This window comes from Helianthus annuus, chromosome 5 (assembly GCF_002127325.2).
Source record: "Helianthus annuus cultivar XRQ/B chromosome 5, HanXRQr2.0-SUNRISE, whole genome shotgun sequence".
In the NCBI taxonomy this organism is placed as follows: Eukaryota; Viridiplantae; Streptophyta; class Magnoliopsida; order Asterales; family Asteraceae; genus Helianthus; species Helianthus annuus.
The window spans coordinates 123,307,307-123,322,879 of NC_035437.2; the positions used below are offsets into that span (position 1 = coordinate 123,307,307).

At 42.5% G+C, this 15,573-nt stretch overlaps 1 protein-coding gene across 3 annotated transcripts; it reads right to left on the bottom strand.

Annotated features, from left to right (window-relative positions):
* Nucleotides 1-1,104: 1,104 nt before the first annotated feature.
* Nucleotides 1,105-6,405, bottom strand: LOC110943534 (membrane protein of ER body-like protein). 3 transcript variants are annotated; one of them, XM_022185279.2, is made up of 8 exons: nucleotides 5,858-6,405; nucleotides 4,753-4,878; nucleotides 4,040-4,528; nucleotides 3,625-3,945; nucleotides 2,920-3,306; nucleotides 2,578-2,826; nucleotides 2,430-2,491; nucleotides 1,105-1,836 (listed from the first exon to the last, which is right to left on the bottom strand). In XM_022185279.2, exons 1-8 carry the CDS (start codon nucleotides 6,204-6,206, stop codon nucleotides 1,393-1,395), a joined length of 2,427 nt encoding a protein of 808 aa, XP_022040971.1. In that variant the 5' UTR covers nucleotides 6,207-6,405; the 3' UTR covers nucleotides 1,105-1,392. The 3 variants fall into 3 exon arrangements, with proteins under 3 accessions (XP_022040971.1, XP_022040980.1, XP_022040976.1); XM_022185288.2 differs by lacking the exon at nucleotides 5,858-6,405 and adding an exon at nucleotides 5,510-5,698; XM_022185284.2 differs by lacking the exon at nucleotides 4,753-4,878.
* Nucleotides 6,406-15,573: the final 9,168 nt, after the last annotated feature.

Genomic DNA, 15,573 nt, shown 5'->3' on the forward strand with positions numbered 1-15,573 from the left:
CAGGGAATAGTGCCTGGCAGCTTCCCTATTGGACCAAACTATTTTTTATTTAATTTTATTCCGAGTTTAAAATTACGTTTTCGTCCTTCGTTTAAAATTACGATTTTGTCCCCAGCTCAAAATAAATTATAATTTTGCCCCTAGCTCAAAATTACGCTTTTGCCCCCGGTTCAAAAACTAATTTTTAATTTTGTTCCCAATTTAAAATTATGGTTTGGCCCTCCGTTTAAAATTACGTTTTAGCCTCCATTTCAAAATAAAATGTTGTTTTTTCCTCTAGCTCAAAATTACGCTTCTGCCCTCAGTTCAAAATTACGTTAGCTCAAAATTACGTTTGCTTGGCACTTCCCTATTAGACCAACCCATTTTTATTTTAATTTTATTCCCAGTTTAAAATTACGTTTTCGTCCTTCGTTTAAAATTACGTTTTTGCCCACAGCTCAAAATAAAATTATAATTTTGCCCCTAGCTCAAAATTACGCTTTTGCCCTCGGTTCAAAAACTCATTTTTAATTTTGTTCCCAGTTTAAAATTACGGGTTCGCCCTTCGTTTAAAATTACGTTGTTGCCCCCAGTTCAAAAAAAAATGTTGTTTTCTCCTCTAGCTCAAAATTACGTTTTTTCCCACAGTTCAAAATAAAATTATGTTTTCCCCCCTAGCTCAAAATTATGATTTTGCTCTCAGTTTAAAATTATGATTTCGCATCCAGTTCAAAATATAATTACGATTTTACTCTCTGTACAGACATACATGTTATGAGAGAGAAATATTCGGTCTATTACTCCGCAACACGGGCGGGGCAAAAACTAGTTGGTAACAATAAAATAAATACTTTATAGCTTACAGTTGACAGCTTTGCATATATTAATTTATATGCATATTTATGATTTTTTTTAATCGCTTAAATTACACCAAATTTACCTTCTTTTTGAACGGCTTAAATTACATTAAATACGTTTTCAACGGGGCTCGAACCCTTGGCTTCAAAGTGAGCAACACCTTAAATAGTTTTTATTGTTCTCTCTCTATACGATACAAACTGCCTAATAAGTTATCATCCCATGTTGGTGATAAGAAAAGGAAAATACATATGGAACTCCCTCTTCATTCTAAATAACTCCAAACCGTATCCCAACAATTTTTTAACCATTTCATATGTGATTGACCATAAAATTCTTTGTCTACACTATGGAGCTACCTGATGCTTTGATAGTTTGATATGATATCAACTCATTACAGATTTTGTAGTAAATGCATACTGAACTTGGACTTTGAACAATTTCACTTGAACATGCTAACAATTAAAACCTAAAACTTATTCCTTCTAAAGCTAATAACACAAAGCTACAAAATCATGAAACAAAAATGCCCACATGAGGACAATTTTGACATTAGAATGTCGCGAGGCCCGGTTTTGAACCCGCTCCATAGATTCTCAGGTTCTCCACTGAACCTTCCTGGAATATATCCAATTTCTCCAGTAACTTGATAATCAAGCCACCAGACAAATACGAAACACCTGAAACCGTGAACCCAAGCATGACATGGTAACTGATAGTTTTGAAATAAAATTTTGGTGGGCTCTGAACGTATGCTCTTCCGGCAGACAGAATCATGATGCCTAAAATGGAGGCTGCGGCCACTGTCAAAAGCTTGAGATCTTTGTCATTGCTCTCATAGAAGGAGAAGCAATAGACAAGTGGAGGAACGAATCCAAATACGAGGTATGATAACAGAGAAACCGTCATGTGAAGTGGGAAATCGGCTCGTTGCCCCAAAAGGAGTTGGTATCGGTCTTCTGTCTTTCTTGTTCGCTCGTTTTTAAGGTCCCAAAGCTGTGAAGTTTACATGTTAATACTCAATCGGGTCTATAAGATGTAGGGGGTAATGAATGGGCCATGTTTACGTGTTCCGTGTGCCAACCCAAAAATTTGACATGAACTTGAAATTCATGTATGACACATGAACCTCAACACGACAAGTATTTTTATGAGGGGTTGACACGAACACGATACGTTTAACCCAAAAACTTTATTTTATTTAATTTTTCTTGCATATTAATACGAAGATTGCAAATTACAACAAAAAAATACATATGTGTATATACAAGAATTATGTTTAAACTATAACACATAATGTTCATTTCTCTTTTATATGGTGGCATGGAATATTCAGTTCATTTAGGTTATGACATGAACATAATTCTTTTTAAATTATAAGAATAAACAGGCAGAACGGGTCAACCCACGAACACCCGAACACGATCCGTTTAGCTAAACATCATGGGGTCGACCTGTAACTGACCCTTAACCCGTCTAGACTAAACCCAAACCCGCGAATGTCATGTTAGGAGGTTGGTGTCGTGTCAGAAATTCACACCCTGATGAGATGAAGAATAGACCGAAGTTGAAAGGAATATACAACTTACATCATGACTGATCACGAACAACCCACCGAATATATTAGCCAATCCCAGAGCTAGCACATTCACTGCAAGCATTGTATAACAAAGATTATATAGCTTGTCACCGCAGAAGCATTCTTTAAAATATTTTTGCGACAAATGTAATGCTTACATGTGGCGGCATCAGCACCAGCTGCAGAAGCCACAACACTTAGGCTCGCAATCAGTTCTATCAAGCCACCATAAACAATACTTTTAACCATGTCCACGCTACGACTGCCTCTTGTTGCCGTGGTAACACCACCACGTTCCACCGCCTGCTGCGGTGCTGGAGTTGACGTCTCACCAAGTTCGTCAGGTGGTCTTTGAAAGGCAGATGCATCAAGTTGCTTGCTTTCTATGGTAATTATTGTATCTTCTCCTATAGTAGTACAAAATTTGTAAGAATTCTTGTTTTGAGATACATAACAGAATGTAATGTCATTAATCTTAAACGTTATTAGTCACGTTTTACCTTTGTTCCTTTCAATGTTCTTCACATCATCAAGAAGATTAACCTGTTGACCGTCAGTTAAGATATCTTTGTTGACCTTCAGAGGCTCTTCAAGGTGAATTTCAACATTGTTTTGAACAGTGTGTTGAATGGTTACATCAAGCTCTTGGTTCATTTGCGAATTGTCAATGATTAACGATCCCACATTTGGAGGAACAAGAAGCTTCAATCCGTCATGTTGAACTGAAGATATTGAACTTTCTGTGGGCTCCACGTTATTAGTTAAAGGCGGTTTGACCACAAACATACCCGGATATTCACTTTTGCTGTTGGATTCTTTCTCGATATGGTACGAGGTAAGTAACTGCCCGTTAGTGTCTGCTAATGGAAGGTCTGTTGCCATATTTCCTGTAACAAAATGCAAGGGCAGTTGTGTAATTTGACTAAAACAGACACACACACACACACATAGGCGTCGGATCTGTTTCATGAAGATTTTATTACTCAGTGGCATTTTCGTAATTAACGTGAAAACACGTCAAGTCAAAATTCGATTCATTTGTAGTATAGTGTATTCACTGGTGAATACTGAATACACATGGTTCACGTTAATTACGATAATGCCACTACACTCGTATAGTGTATTCACTAATTGTATTCATGTTGATTAGATTTTTTATTGGTTCTCATTTGATCCGGAAATATGTTCTGAATAAATTTACTGACCGTGGCTCTCGCTTATAACTTTATCTGACTGAAGTTGATTTTTTTCCAAATCTGTTGTACCGTCGGAGATACGCACGCTAGCTTCTTGCATTGACGGATTTAGGTTAGAAGATACAGAAGAGACTTCACCAACGTTATTTTCCGGATCTAAACGCTGAACGGCTACTGAAACGTTAAGATTAGTGACATTATTCTCCACCTTTTCCGATTTAAATATGTTCGAAAACCAGCTTTTCTTTACAGGCACTTCCTTCTCAGAAAGTTCACTTTTTTCTTTGCTGTTTTTATTTCCAAACCCGCGAAACAACTTAAACCCATTTCCTGCAACATCAAACAATTTATATAAAAACACAAAAACCGAAAAAAAAAAAAAAAAAGAAAGATAGATAGATAGATAGATAGATGAGATTGATACCTGTGGGCATGAAAATGCTGAAGCATGACAAACATCTGAATACATCTGGCTCTCTTTGCGGATCATATTCATTAGATGTTGGTGGTTGAACTTGATCGTCGGTTGAATCAGCTAAAACAACGTTCGATTCAGAAGAAACTGGAGTTTCCGGTTTGTTACGTTTTCCATCTGCACCAGGAACTGGGATTCTACGTTTCCTTTTACGAAGTATGACCCTTTTGGTTATACAAGAATTGCAATTAGGACAGAACAAATCATGAGTGTCTTGCTTTTTTAAAATTGTCTCCACGTCATATTCGGTTATTTCATCAATCGTGATTTCGGTTTTGTTGCTTATGTATGATGAAGCACTTTTGTCACCCTCCGATGATATTTCATGCTTTTGATGCTCTCCGTTCTGTTTGCTGATCACCGAGTGCATGCCATTCCCGTTTTCTTGATTATTAGTTGTTATATCAGTGTTCTCTGGCTCGTGAATTTTCTCGTTACCTGCAAAAATGAAAAAAAAAATATAATGAATTAAAAAAAGAGAGAAACATCATACTTTCGACCTGATCACATTGGTTAGCAGGGTATTGGAGAGATCCTCTGAATTTAAAGGTAACGGGTTCTAACGGTGACAAAAAAATAAAATAAAAATAAACTATGCTAATTGCGGTCTACATATGATGGCAACTTTCACATATTCATCATAAATCACAGGGTCTAGATACCTTTGGTTTCATATACGGTTTTCGCATTCGCCAGCATACGCGAGTGCCACCTAGGATGCTGACTATGATGAGTGAGACATGTTCTACCCTGATTATCCCATGAGCAGATTCGACATTTCCATATTCCTTCAGTCATAAAACACGAAAAAAATTTGCAAATTCTCAATTACCTATACTTGAAGTCCAGATCTAGCAATTCATTCCAAATAGCCTAAGATTTATGTCACAAATTGTAAAAAAAAAAAATAGACTTTTATAATTGTTTTGATATTAGTTCCACCCTTTGACTTTGAAAGTCAAATTTGTATTTGCCATATCTTAAATTACTGTCTATTTGATTACATTTTCTCCACCAATTATAGTTCTTAATGAACTCACCTATATTTCCTCAGATATTAAATAAACACCCACACATCAATATTAAAATGTGACAGTAACTTCTTTGATACATAAGGTCAACTGTATGAATCCTAATAAAAGGGGTAATAAATATAACAGATAAGTTGGATTAAATTCTCTAATCTTTAGGGTTTTTAGCAACCCCACATATTAGATTACACTAAATATGTCTAACTTCATCAAAAATTCCAATTAATTAACAAAAAAGATTGAAACTTTATATACCTAAACATGATCTAGGACCCTGTCTAAACAAACAAAGGTTTTCAAGAAAATATAAAGATCAAATCCCCAAATAAAGGTGTAATCTTTTTATGCAGAAACAATAAATAAAAGCAAGAATAAACCATAGAATCACCTTAAATCTTGAAGCAGAAGAAGAGATCTCAGTCTAAAATGTAAAGAAAATTGTTGGGTATTTTTTATTAAGTAGAAACAAGTAGGGTAGGTTGAAGAAGAAGAAGAAGAAGAAGAAGAAGAAGAATTGATTGGTCCAAATGGGTATTTGTGTCTTTTGACACCCACCCCAAACAACCCCACTTCTCTCTGGATAAGTACTGAAGTTGCAAGAAGAAAGGAAAATACAGAACTTTTTAATAAAAAAATGTTTTTTTTTTCAATTTTTTTAAATAAAAAAACAAATTCAAATGCAAGTATGCAACTACTGTGCTATTGGATTTAGAACTTTAGATCTTCAAGTTTTTACCTTTATCTGTGTCATAGTAAACAAGAAATTCAGGTTGTTTCTCTTTTTCTTTTTCTTTTTCATCTCCATCAACTTTTATGTCATCTTGTTGGATAGAATCTTTCACTTCTTCTTTTTCTTCTTCTTCTTCTTCTTCTTCATGTTGCTGTTGTTGATGATGATGATGATCTTTAGCATCGGTGACACCATTTAAGTCAACATTGTTGGTGGTATGATCAGCATTAATGGTGGTGGAAATTGGAGTTTGGTTGAGAATCTTTCTTCTAGCAACCAAATTACCCTCCTCCAGTTCTTCTTCTTCTTGGTCCCATGGATGATCTTCATGTTCTTCTACCTCTGAATTTTCCATTGTGAAGAAAGGAACAAATAGTCTGAGTGAAAGGAGCTTTGTAAAAGATGAAAATGTGGAGGCTGGTGAAAGGAGGGTGGGATAAGGTGTTGTTTGGTGGTAAGTAAAACTCTTGGAAATTTAATGATGATATATATTTTATAAGTTTTCAGTGATATATGTTTGACATAAATACAATAAACTAGCTTATCTTGCTGCAATTTCAAGGATTCATGCATCGTTCAAATAAATAATAAATCAACCATCTTCCAAACTTTCATGGGCCCACCTCTCTCTCTTGTATTTTTTTTAGCGGCGTATAGTTAGCATATCGCTAACAGGTTAGTATGTTAGTATCATCAAGTTAGCATTAAAACCCCTTGCCTAGACTTGAACCCAAAACCTCCAACAGAAACAAAGTTTCTCACCTCTGAGGCTCTAACCTCCTCCTTAACCACTAGACCAAAAGATCATTGGTCTCTTTCTATATATATACACACACATACATTGATACACTGAAGAGGTATCCGTGTGATGCGACCAGAAACACATACACAGGTAATTACGTAATGTTTTATAAAAATAAAAAGAAAACTACAACATTATAATATAGATATACTTGTTTTGTGATATATAATTTTAAATACTATCGTATGAAAAATGTGTGGTCGTTTTAAAATCGTAGGGTAGTTCTTTATATTAAAAGTGAACGATATGTTTAAAATGATTGTATCATTTTTATCTCCCTTATAAGTATTATAATACACACACTTCAAGCGTAAAGAATGTATAACGGTGCGTTTAAAAATATATAATGGTGCGAGGCGCATATTTTTCAAGAATCTATTATGTGTGTTTTATTATTCCCATAATTACCTTGGACATGTGACATATCATGGTTGCTTTCTATACTTTTTGTGTATAATCTCCTTATTATATATCATGTAACGTCATCGCGTGAGTAACTCTCTAGTATGTCATACGTATATATGTGTCTTGTGTGGACGTTTATTCTAGAAGAGGATTTAGTGCAAGTAGATGAACAAAAATTATTAATGACAATCAATGGTTTTTATTGGTTGTGGCATGGCTTTTATTGGTTGTGGTTGTTGTGTAACTAATGTATTGATTTTGATTTATTTTAAACACATAAAGAGGATATTTTAGACCTTTTTTATGTAGAGAATTTGATTAGATTTATTGGGTACACAATAAGTAGCAAATCACCGAGATTTTATCCACCCTATCTCCAAAACTCAAATTATATTGGTGAAGGGGTATGGTCCCAGATCTCGCGTCAGCATCGACCGCGAGTGACCATTACCCTTATCAAAACCCCCACCAGTTAACAACCTACTTGTGCCCATGCGAGAACGCATCGACACAAGGGGTGAATCCAATCTATCTAGTCACGAAGGAGGACTTACATGGAACATGAGAACGGTAGAGTGATGCGACATAGCATCACATCTGGTGTATGAAAACGGAAGTATTCACAGCGATGCGGCCTCGCACCGCGTCCAGTGAACACTTCTATCAATACAAGGAAGCTGGATAACAGCAACAGTCACCACAAGCGACGATGCGGCCAGCACCGCATCTCGCGTATTTCTTGATCACTAGCAAGAGACGCGATAACATCAGATGTTACCGCAGACAGCGATGCGGCGAGCACCGCATCCTATACGCTCAACAAGTGGGACTGACACCACAGTGCAAGTGGAACCAATAGCAGTCACCTGTCAGATCTACGGAAGCGACAGACTGACGTGGCGTCGTCTCAACGGCCGACATGTCTGACACACCTGCAAAGGTGCAGCATGCCGCCAGTCTATCCATCCACCTCCTCCTTCACTCCTCGGCTATAAATACCAACCCTAAACCAGGGAGGTATCTCTTCACAACTCTCTCACTACTACTACTATCTTACTTTGCTTCCCAAGCAAACTACTGATTCTCACGCCGGAGAGTGGTAACAAGGAGCACCCCCCACCCCATCCTCCTTGTTACGAGTCACGGTTTGTTTCCTTGTGCAGGAGATCAACCCACCGGTGATCCAGCCAGCGATCCTCGAGAGGAAGGGATTAACCCTTCTTGACGAGACCAGTGAGTTAACCCTGCCCGGTTAACCATTGTTTCATCATTGGCGCCCACCGCTACTCTTAGCACTTTTTCGATCATCCTTTGTCCTCTCTCAAAATCATGACTGATCACCAAAACAATACTACAGGGGATAATCCACTCCCCACCAACACAGGAAATGTGGGGAGTACCCCACCGGAACCGAATCCTGGCCATATCGGCACATCAACGCAAAGGGGTCCATCCCTAATGTTCGGGCATGACTTATCACAGTACGCATCTGTGATCCCCCCGAACATGGACCCCCACATCTGGTATGACCAACAGGCCACCTTGCTGGCCGCAACATACAACCGCGCTTGTGCGGAAGCGCACATACAAGCTGGGCCAACCCCAGCACCGCACACCCTTGCCGATCGTATTTTACAATACGAAGGCAGGGCGCGTTCACGTCCAGCTTCGAGAAGCAGACGTGAGGACCGCGGATCATCTTACTGTTCGGTCCACACAATCAACGAGGATGATTCCGCATACGAGTCCCACACCAGGGGACCAGTGCATACCCGCCTAGGTCCTTATGTTGAGGACAGACGACGGTCTGCATCCCGACATGGCTCTGGAATTCAGAGCCGGTTGGGCCCACAACCATACACCGAAGGGTATGGTCGTACCGACCCGGACGGCCGTACATATTGTGGGGATTCACATGACACCTGCAGCAGACCGGGAGGACGCAACTATGTTCCTCCCACTCACCCCCGCAGTACATACCTCAGGGCTGCAAAACGCCCTGAAAACCAGCCCTATAGGTCGAAAGCTGCGGCCGAAATCTCCAAATTCGCCCCGCGAATAGCCCACGCCCACGTCACCACAACAAAATTCCCATTCAACGTTGGGAAATATAGTGGTTCATCCGACCCGGATGACCACATGAACATTTTTATAGGCGCAGGGTGCAACGGCCAGTGGAACGAACCCACTTGGTGCAATTTTTTCCCCCAGACCCTTACGGGTCTGGCCAGGGCTTGGTTCGATTCTTTACCAGTGGTATCACTGGACTCATTCGAGGACTTTCATGCCAAGTTTCTGGCTCATTTCAGCCAACAACGACGTCACACGCGTGACTCGTTGGACGTCATGAATATCTGGCGCAGAGACAACGAATCCCTAGAAGCATTCGTTGTCCAATACAATAAGGAGTGCCTGGAAATAGGCGACGTGACAGATCAAATGGCACGGAACCATTTCATCAGGGCCGTGAAAGATAGGCAGATGGTTATAACCATCTCCGGCAAAGAAGGCTTGCCTAAAAAATGGGAAGATGTCATGACCGCAGTCAAGACATATGCCCAGACACAGCGGTCCCTCGAACCGCATGTGACAAAGGCAGAACCCCAGGCCGAAACTTCCAACCACGGGTCCAAGCGTAACAATAAACGCAACCGGGATGTAGGGAATAGCGATATTTCCAAACCATACGTCCCGCGGACCAACCCGTTTGACCCGAGGAAACGCAGCCCTCAACGGGACAACCGGGCACCAAAGAAAGATTCTCGGGACCGTAACTTGACCGAGATAAACATGTCGCCGAGCGAGGTCCTTCTTGCAGACCCGCAATTCTTGCGACCGGCCCAACCGATGAAGTCCAAGAAAAATCAGGACCTCACACTCTACTGTGAGTATCACAAGGACTCGGGCCACACCACCAACAACTGCATCAGTCTCCGGCTGGAGATTGAGCGGGCCTTAAAAGAGGGGAAACTGCAACACCTTTTGCCGGGTGGGCAAAAACCCACGAAGCGCATCACCCCTCATGGCGAAGGTACCTCCTCCGGAAAGAGAACCATGTACGTGGCTTCCTCCCACATGATCAACGGAGGCAAAGGTAGGCCGCGCAAAGCGGCGAGAAGGCCGGACAATGACTGGAAAGACGAGCAAGTCGTCTTTCCAAAAGTCCGAGGCGGACCGCGCGATAGGCGCGCCGTCGTTATTACAGGCCAATTGGCACATTACTGCACCGAGCGTCTATTCATCGACCCGGGCAGTATTTCTGACATAATCTACGAACAATGCTTCAACCAGTTCGAACAGGAGGACAAAGATCGATTGCAAGCAGTAGATTACCCATTGGCCGGGTTCGCAGAGGAAACTGTCTTTCCCCTGTGCCAGATCACTTTTCCTGTGCGTCTTACCAGCGGTAGACACACAAGAATAGAGGAGGTAAACTTCATGGTTTTACCTCACACCTCCAGATATGACGTACTCCTTGGGAGAGAATCCCAAGGCGATTTCAATATGATTACATCCGTCCCCCACTCTGCTGTCGGTTTTCCAACCGAATCGGGGGTCGCGATAATCTACGCACGAAAAGACGTCATGATGACGGACGAACTACGTCCGACCAAGGTCGCAAGGCCTACCCCCAGTAACCAACCAGAGAAATGGGTTCTCAACGCGAGATACCCAGAACAAAAGGTTACATTGGGTCACGCCTTGTCCCCGACCACAAGAGCGCACCTGAAGCAGCTTCTCTTCGGGAACCAAGACATTTTCGCATGGACACCCGCAGACATGACAGGGGTCCCGCGTGATATTGCGCAACACCACTTGAATACCTGACCAGATATCAAGCCGGTGATCCAAGGCCAACGCCACCTTGGGTCCGCTAAAAATCAGGCGATCCAAGAGCAAGTCGAAGAACTGCTCTCCGCAGGCATCCTGCGGGTAGTCAAATACCAGACTTGGTTATCCAACCCAGTTATGGTAGAAAAACCATCCGGAGGCTGGCGCATGTGCGTCGATTACAAAGACCTTAACAAAGCCTGCCCCAATGATTGTTACGCACCTCCGGAAATCGACGAAAAGGTCGATAATCTCGCACCATTCAGATGGAAGTGTTTCCTCGATTGCTACAAAGGGTACCATCAGGTACAAATGGCGATTGAGGATGAAGACAAAACGGCATTCTGCACTCCCACCGGGAATTACTGTTATACAAAAATGCCGTTTGGGTTGCGCAACGCGGGCGCAACCTATCAAAAGCTGATGAACGACACTTTCCGCGGCCAAATAAGCAAAAGTGTCGAAATCTACATGGACGACCTAGTCGTCATGAGCATGGAGGAAGATACCATGCTCACAGAAATTGAAAGAACATTCCAGACTCTGCGAAGCGTTAACATAAAGCTCAACCCAGGGAAATGCTCGTTTGGAATGGAAGAAGGCAAGTTCCTTGGGTTCATCGTGACAAAAGATGGATTCAAGGTAAACCCGGAGAAAGTTCAGGCGATCGAGCGCATGCCATCGCCTTCATCGATGAAAGAAATGCAACGACTAGCCGGCAGGCTAGCGGCACTCAACAGATTCTTAGCCAACCATGCAGCTAAGTCTTACCCTTTCATCAAAACCCTGCGGAACTGTTTAAAGAAAGAACAATTCCAGTGGACCGCAGAGGCCGAAAACGCCTTCCGGGAAATGAATGAGTGTTTGATACAACTCCCAACCTTAACCGCACCACGCAAGGAGGAGCCACTCATATTATACCTATCTGCCGCGGACAACGCGGTAGGCGCGGTATTGATAGTGGAGCGGGAGGGGGTTTAAACACCCATCTATTATATCAGCAAGATGCTCAACGACCCAGAAACAAGGTACTCAATAATGGAAAAATTGGTGCTAGCATTGGTGCACGCCTCAAGACGGTTGCGACGCTACTTCGCAAATCACGTCATCACAGTGCTAACCAATTACAGGATCGGCCCGATCCTATCCAAACCTGACATTTCTGGGAGATTAGCAAAATGGGCAATAGAGCTGGGCGCGCACACGTTGAACTACAAACCGCGCCCCGCGATAAAAGTCTAAATCTTAGCTGATTTCGCTGCCGAAGTACCGGTGAATCGCATCCAAGAAAGCGAACAAGCACAAAACCCTGCACCAACGCCATGTTCCTCAGAAACTTGGGCACTATTTACCGACGGTGCCTCCAACGAGGAAGGTGCGGGCGCAGGTCTGCGACTCGTCAGCCCTGATGGCCAAGAACTTACATATGCCATCCGCCTCGATTTCAAAAGCACAAATAACGAGGCCGAATATGAAGCCCTACTGGCAGGACTACGTTTAGCAGTCAAACTCGGCGTGCAGCATCTGGAAGCACACGTCGACTCTTTGTTGGTTGCAGGACAAATACGCGGCGACTATGCCGCAAAGGGGGATATCATGATCCTCTACCTCGAGCAAGCCCTGCAACTAACATCCAAATTCGCTTTGTTCAATATCCGACATATTAATCGAAGTGAAAACAAGTCCGCGGATGCACTATCAAAACTTGCATCCACCAGCTTCCAGCACTTGGCAAAGGAGATACGCATCGAAATTCTGCAAAATCCTTCGGTACCCCTGCGCCAAGTCAACGTCATTCAATACGGTACAACATCATGGATGGCACCTATTATCGCATATCTGCAATCAGGTGTGACCCCCGAAAGCAAATCAGAGGCACGCAAGCTACAATACAAGGCGTGCCATTATCAAATGGGAGACGATATCTTATACCGCAAATCATACCTAGGACCACTACTACGATGCGCAACTCACGGGGGGCGGCACGGGCACGTTCCACTTCAAAGGGGGTGCCCAAACCACCCAGAATCTCCTTACACGCAGAAGGGTCATTGGAAATATCATCCCCCTGCATAACAGTCCAGGGGGGTCGGTGATAAACAGTACTTCGACCCTGGGTATAGGTGCGGTAATAATACTCCAATTCAGACTCCCAAGGCTGAATTGGAGGCCCATCATTGTGACAACTCGGACTTTAGACCTACCTTGTGTAGCGTATGTGAACGTGTTATAATTATACGAGCTACGATTTAAATGAACGTTATGTTATTATGTGCTACGTGTATTACGTGTTTAATGTGTTTGTTGTTATTAAAAATCGAATTGCATAACACACGGCCCAAGGGCAGCCCAAGCGGATGGGCCGGCCCACTCCCCTTATGCGCGAACAACTATACACCTTAGGGACTTAGTTACTTTCTCAATTGTTACAACACAAGGATACACACACAAACCCTAGCTCCCGTTCTCTCCCTCTCGTTCGCGAATCGAAGGCAACCATCTCGAATCTTTATCGTTCGGATATCATTCTCGTCCTTTCAATCGGTTAGTGTTTAATTGTTTTGTTAATTGAATGATTTATGTGCTTAATGAATCGGCCGAACATGTTTGATTAACCGGCCGGACGTGTTTGTTAACCGGCCGGATATTGTTTATTAATCGGCCCTTATATTATCGGTTGTGAATTGATATCGGTTAAATGGATGATTAGATAATACGGTTTGATGATAACATATTGATTTAGTTTTTGTTGATCGGCCGGATAGGCCTGATAACCGGCCGGACTTGCTTGTTAATCGATCGGATAGGGTTGGGGTTATGAACATGAACCGGTTATACACATGTAATCGAATGATTAACTTGGTTAATTGGTTAGATCGTTCAATTAGGGTTCATGTGACTTGAATACTAAATGTGCTTGTTTGATCGATTTCACGTTAAACGACTTGTGGAAATCGTGTTAATTGATAGGGTATTAGGTAACTGATAATCTAATCGTAACCAGCTTGCATGATATTCGGATTATTGAATCAATCGCACCAAGTAATCTGTTTGCACAAGATACCCACACACAAGCTGGTCCGGTTACACATCCGATCGTACGAGTGAACTGTTGGGCCGAATAACACGGACTGTCCGCACGGACGGACCACACCAACTGTTCCGCACGAGTTTCCGACCGGACGGATTGTCAATCCGGACGGACTGACCATCCGCACGAACCAACTACCGCACGAAAGGCCCAATCTGGATGAACTGACAACCGCACGAACAGACCATCCGCACGAGCTGACAGTCCGCACGGATTGTCAGTCCGCACGAACTGTCACCCGGATGAGTGCCACTCGCACGGATTTCCACCCGGATGGACCAGTGGCCATCCGCACGAAATGCCACCCGCACGGAATGCCCATCCGGACGGATTGGTCACCACTCGCACAATTTGATTAGTTTTGTTTGGGCCATGACTTATGCTTGCAACTTGTTACCTCTGTTTAACCCTACGTGCTATACGTGAATCGAACCTGACTTGAATAAATGCATGATAGGACGTGATTAACCATTACTTGCTACCTGTTCACTTGTGTATCTGCCGAGCAAACCAAGGTGAGTTCACACAGCCAAGGCATGGGATTCCCGGGTTGGGAATTGGGTTGGATATGATGAATGTGGAATGATTACTCGTACTTACGCATATACCAGACTATAGACCATCGTCCTCAGGTTAGTCAGGACACGTTACGTAAAGCCTACGTAACCCAGTATATTTGCCATATGTCTCCCGGGTCGGGAAGGACACGTTACGTAAAGCCTACGTAACCCAATACCATTCACTGGCTTCCAGATCGGAAGGCCACGCTGCGTAAAGCCTACGTAGCCCCCACGCGTACCACTGTCCTCGGGGAAGGGCACGTCACGTAAAGCCTACGTGACCCCGTACGTTTTCCTGTTCTCGGTAAAGAAGAACACATGGTCGGAAGTTAGTCTAGTAAGTACCGTTGATGAGAAGCCCTCATTAACCAGGATGAACATGGGAAGCCCCCACTAGCTACACTTATGCATGTTAGAACCTTACTTCCTGTGAACTCGCTCAACTAGTTTGTTGATTATTTGCTGCATGCCTTGCAGGACCTTAGGTATATTTGGAGCTTGCACCAGAGGAGAAGCGGGTCGTTGTGGACAAGGACATATGAATGCATATTAAACACTTTTACATTCACACATTGATACTTACGATTTGGGTTTTACATTTAATGCTTCCGCTACATATATAACGTTTGGTTTTGAACATCAATTATACTTATGATTATTATTAAATGCTATGTTTGATATAATTGATGGTTTGATCCTGGTCAGTCACGCCTCCAAGCGGTGGTACTCCGCGTGTGGGATTTTGGGGGTGTGACAGATTGGTATCAGAGCCATTGGTTATAGAGAACTTGGTTTTAATATGGGTAAACGCTTTTATTAAAACCGGACTATAACCAGAACAGTGCTCTCAACGATCCACAACGACGCTTCGCTCCACGTGCAAGACTCGACATCCTAGGTAATAAGGTTTATGTTATTGCCTGTTTGCTAGAACTGTTTAGAACTTTGCTCGCATTACGCTTAGATACACATGCTTTGAATTCATGAGAACACCTATATGCCTATGCTTTTCTGTCATCGCCCTGTTCGCGAA

What these genes read in the sequence shown, in the direction of transcription:
- LOC110943534 (XM_022185279.2), bottom strand. Translation starts at nt 6,206, where the DNA reads ATGGAAAATTCAGAGGTAGAAGAACATGAAGATCATCCATGGGACCAA. An exon ending in CAGCATTTTCATGCCCACAG is followed by an intron (nt 3,946 to 4,039) that starts GTATCAATCTCA and finishes TTGATGTTGCAG; the next exon opens with GAAATGGGTTTAAGTTGTTT. An exon ending in TGTTCGTGATCAGTCATGAT is followed by an intron (nt 1,837 to 2,429) that starts GTAAGTTGTATA and finishes TAAACTTCACAG; the next exon opens with CTTTGGGACCTTAAAAACGA.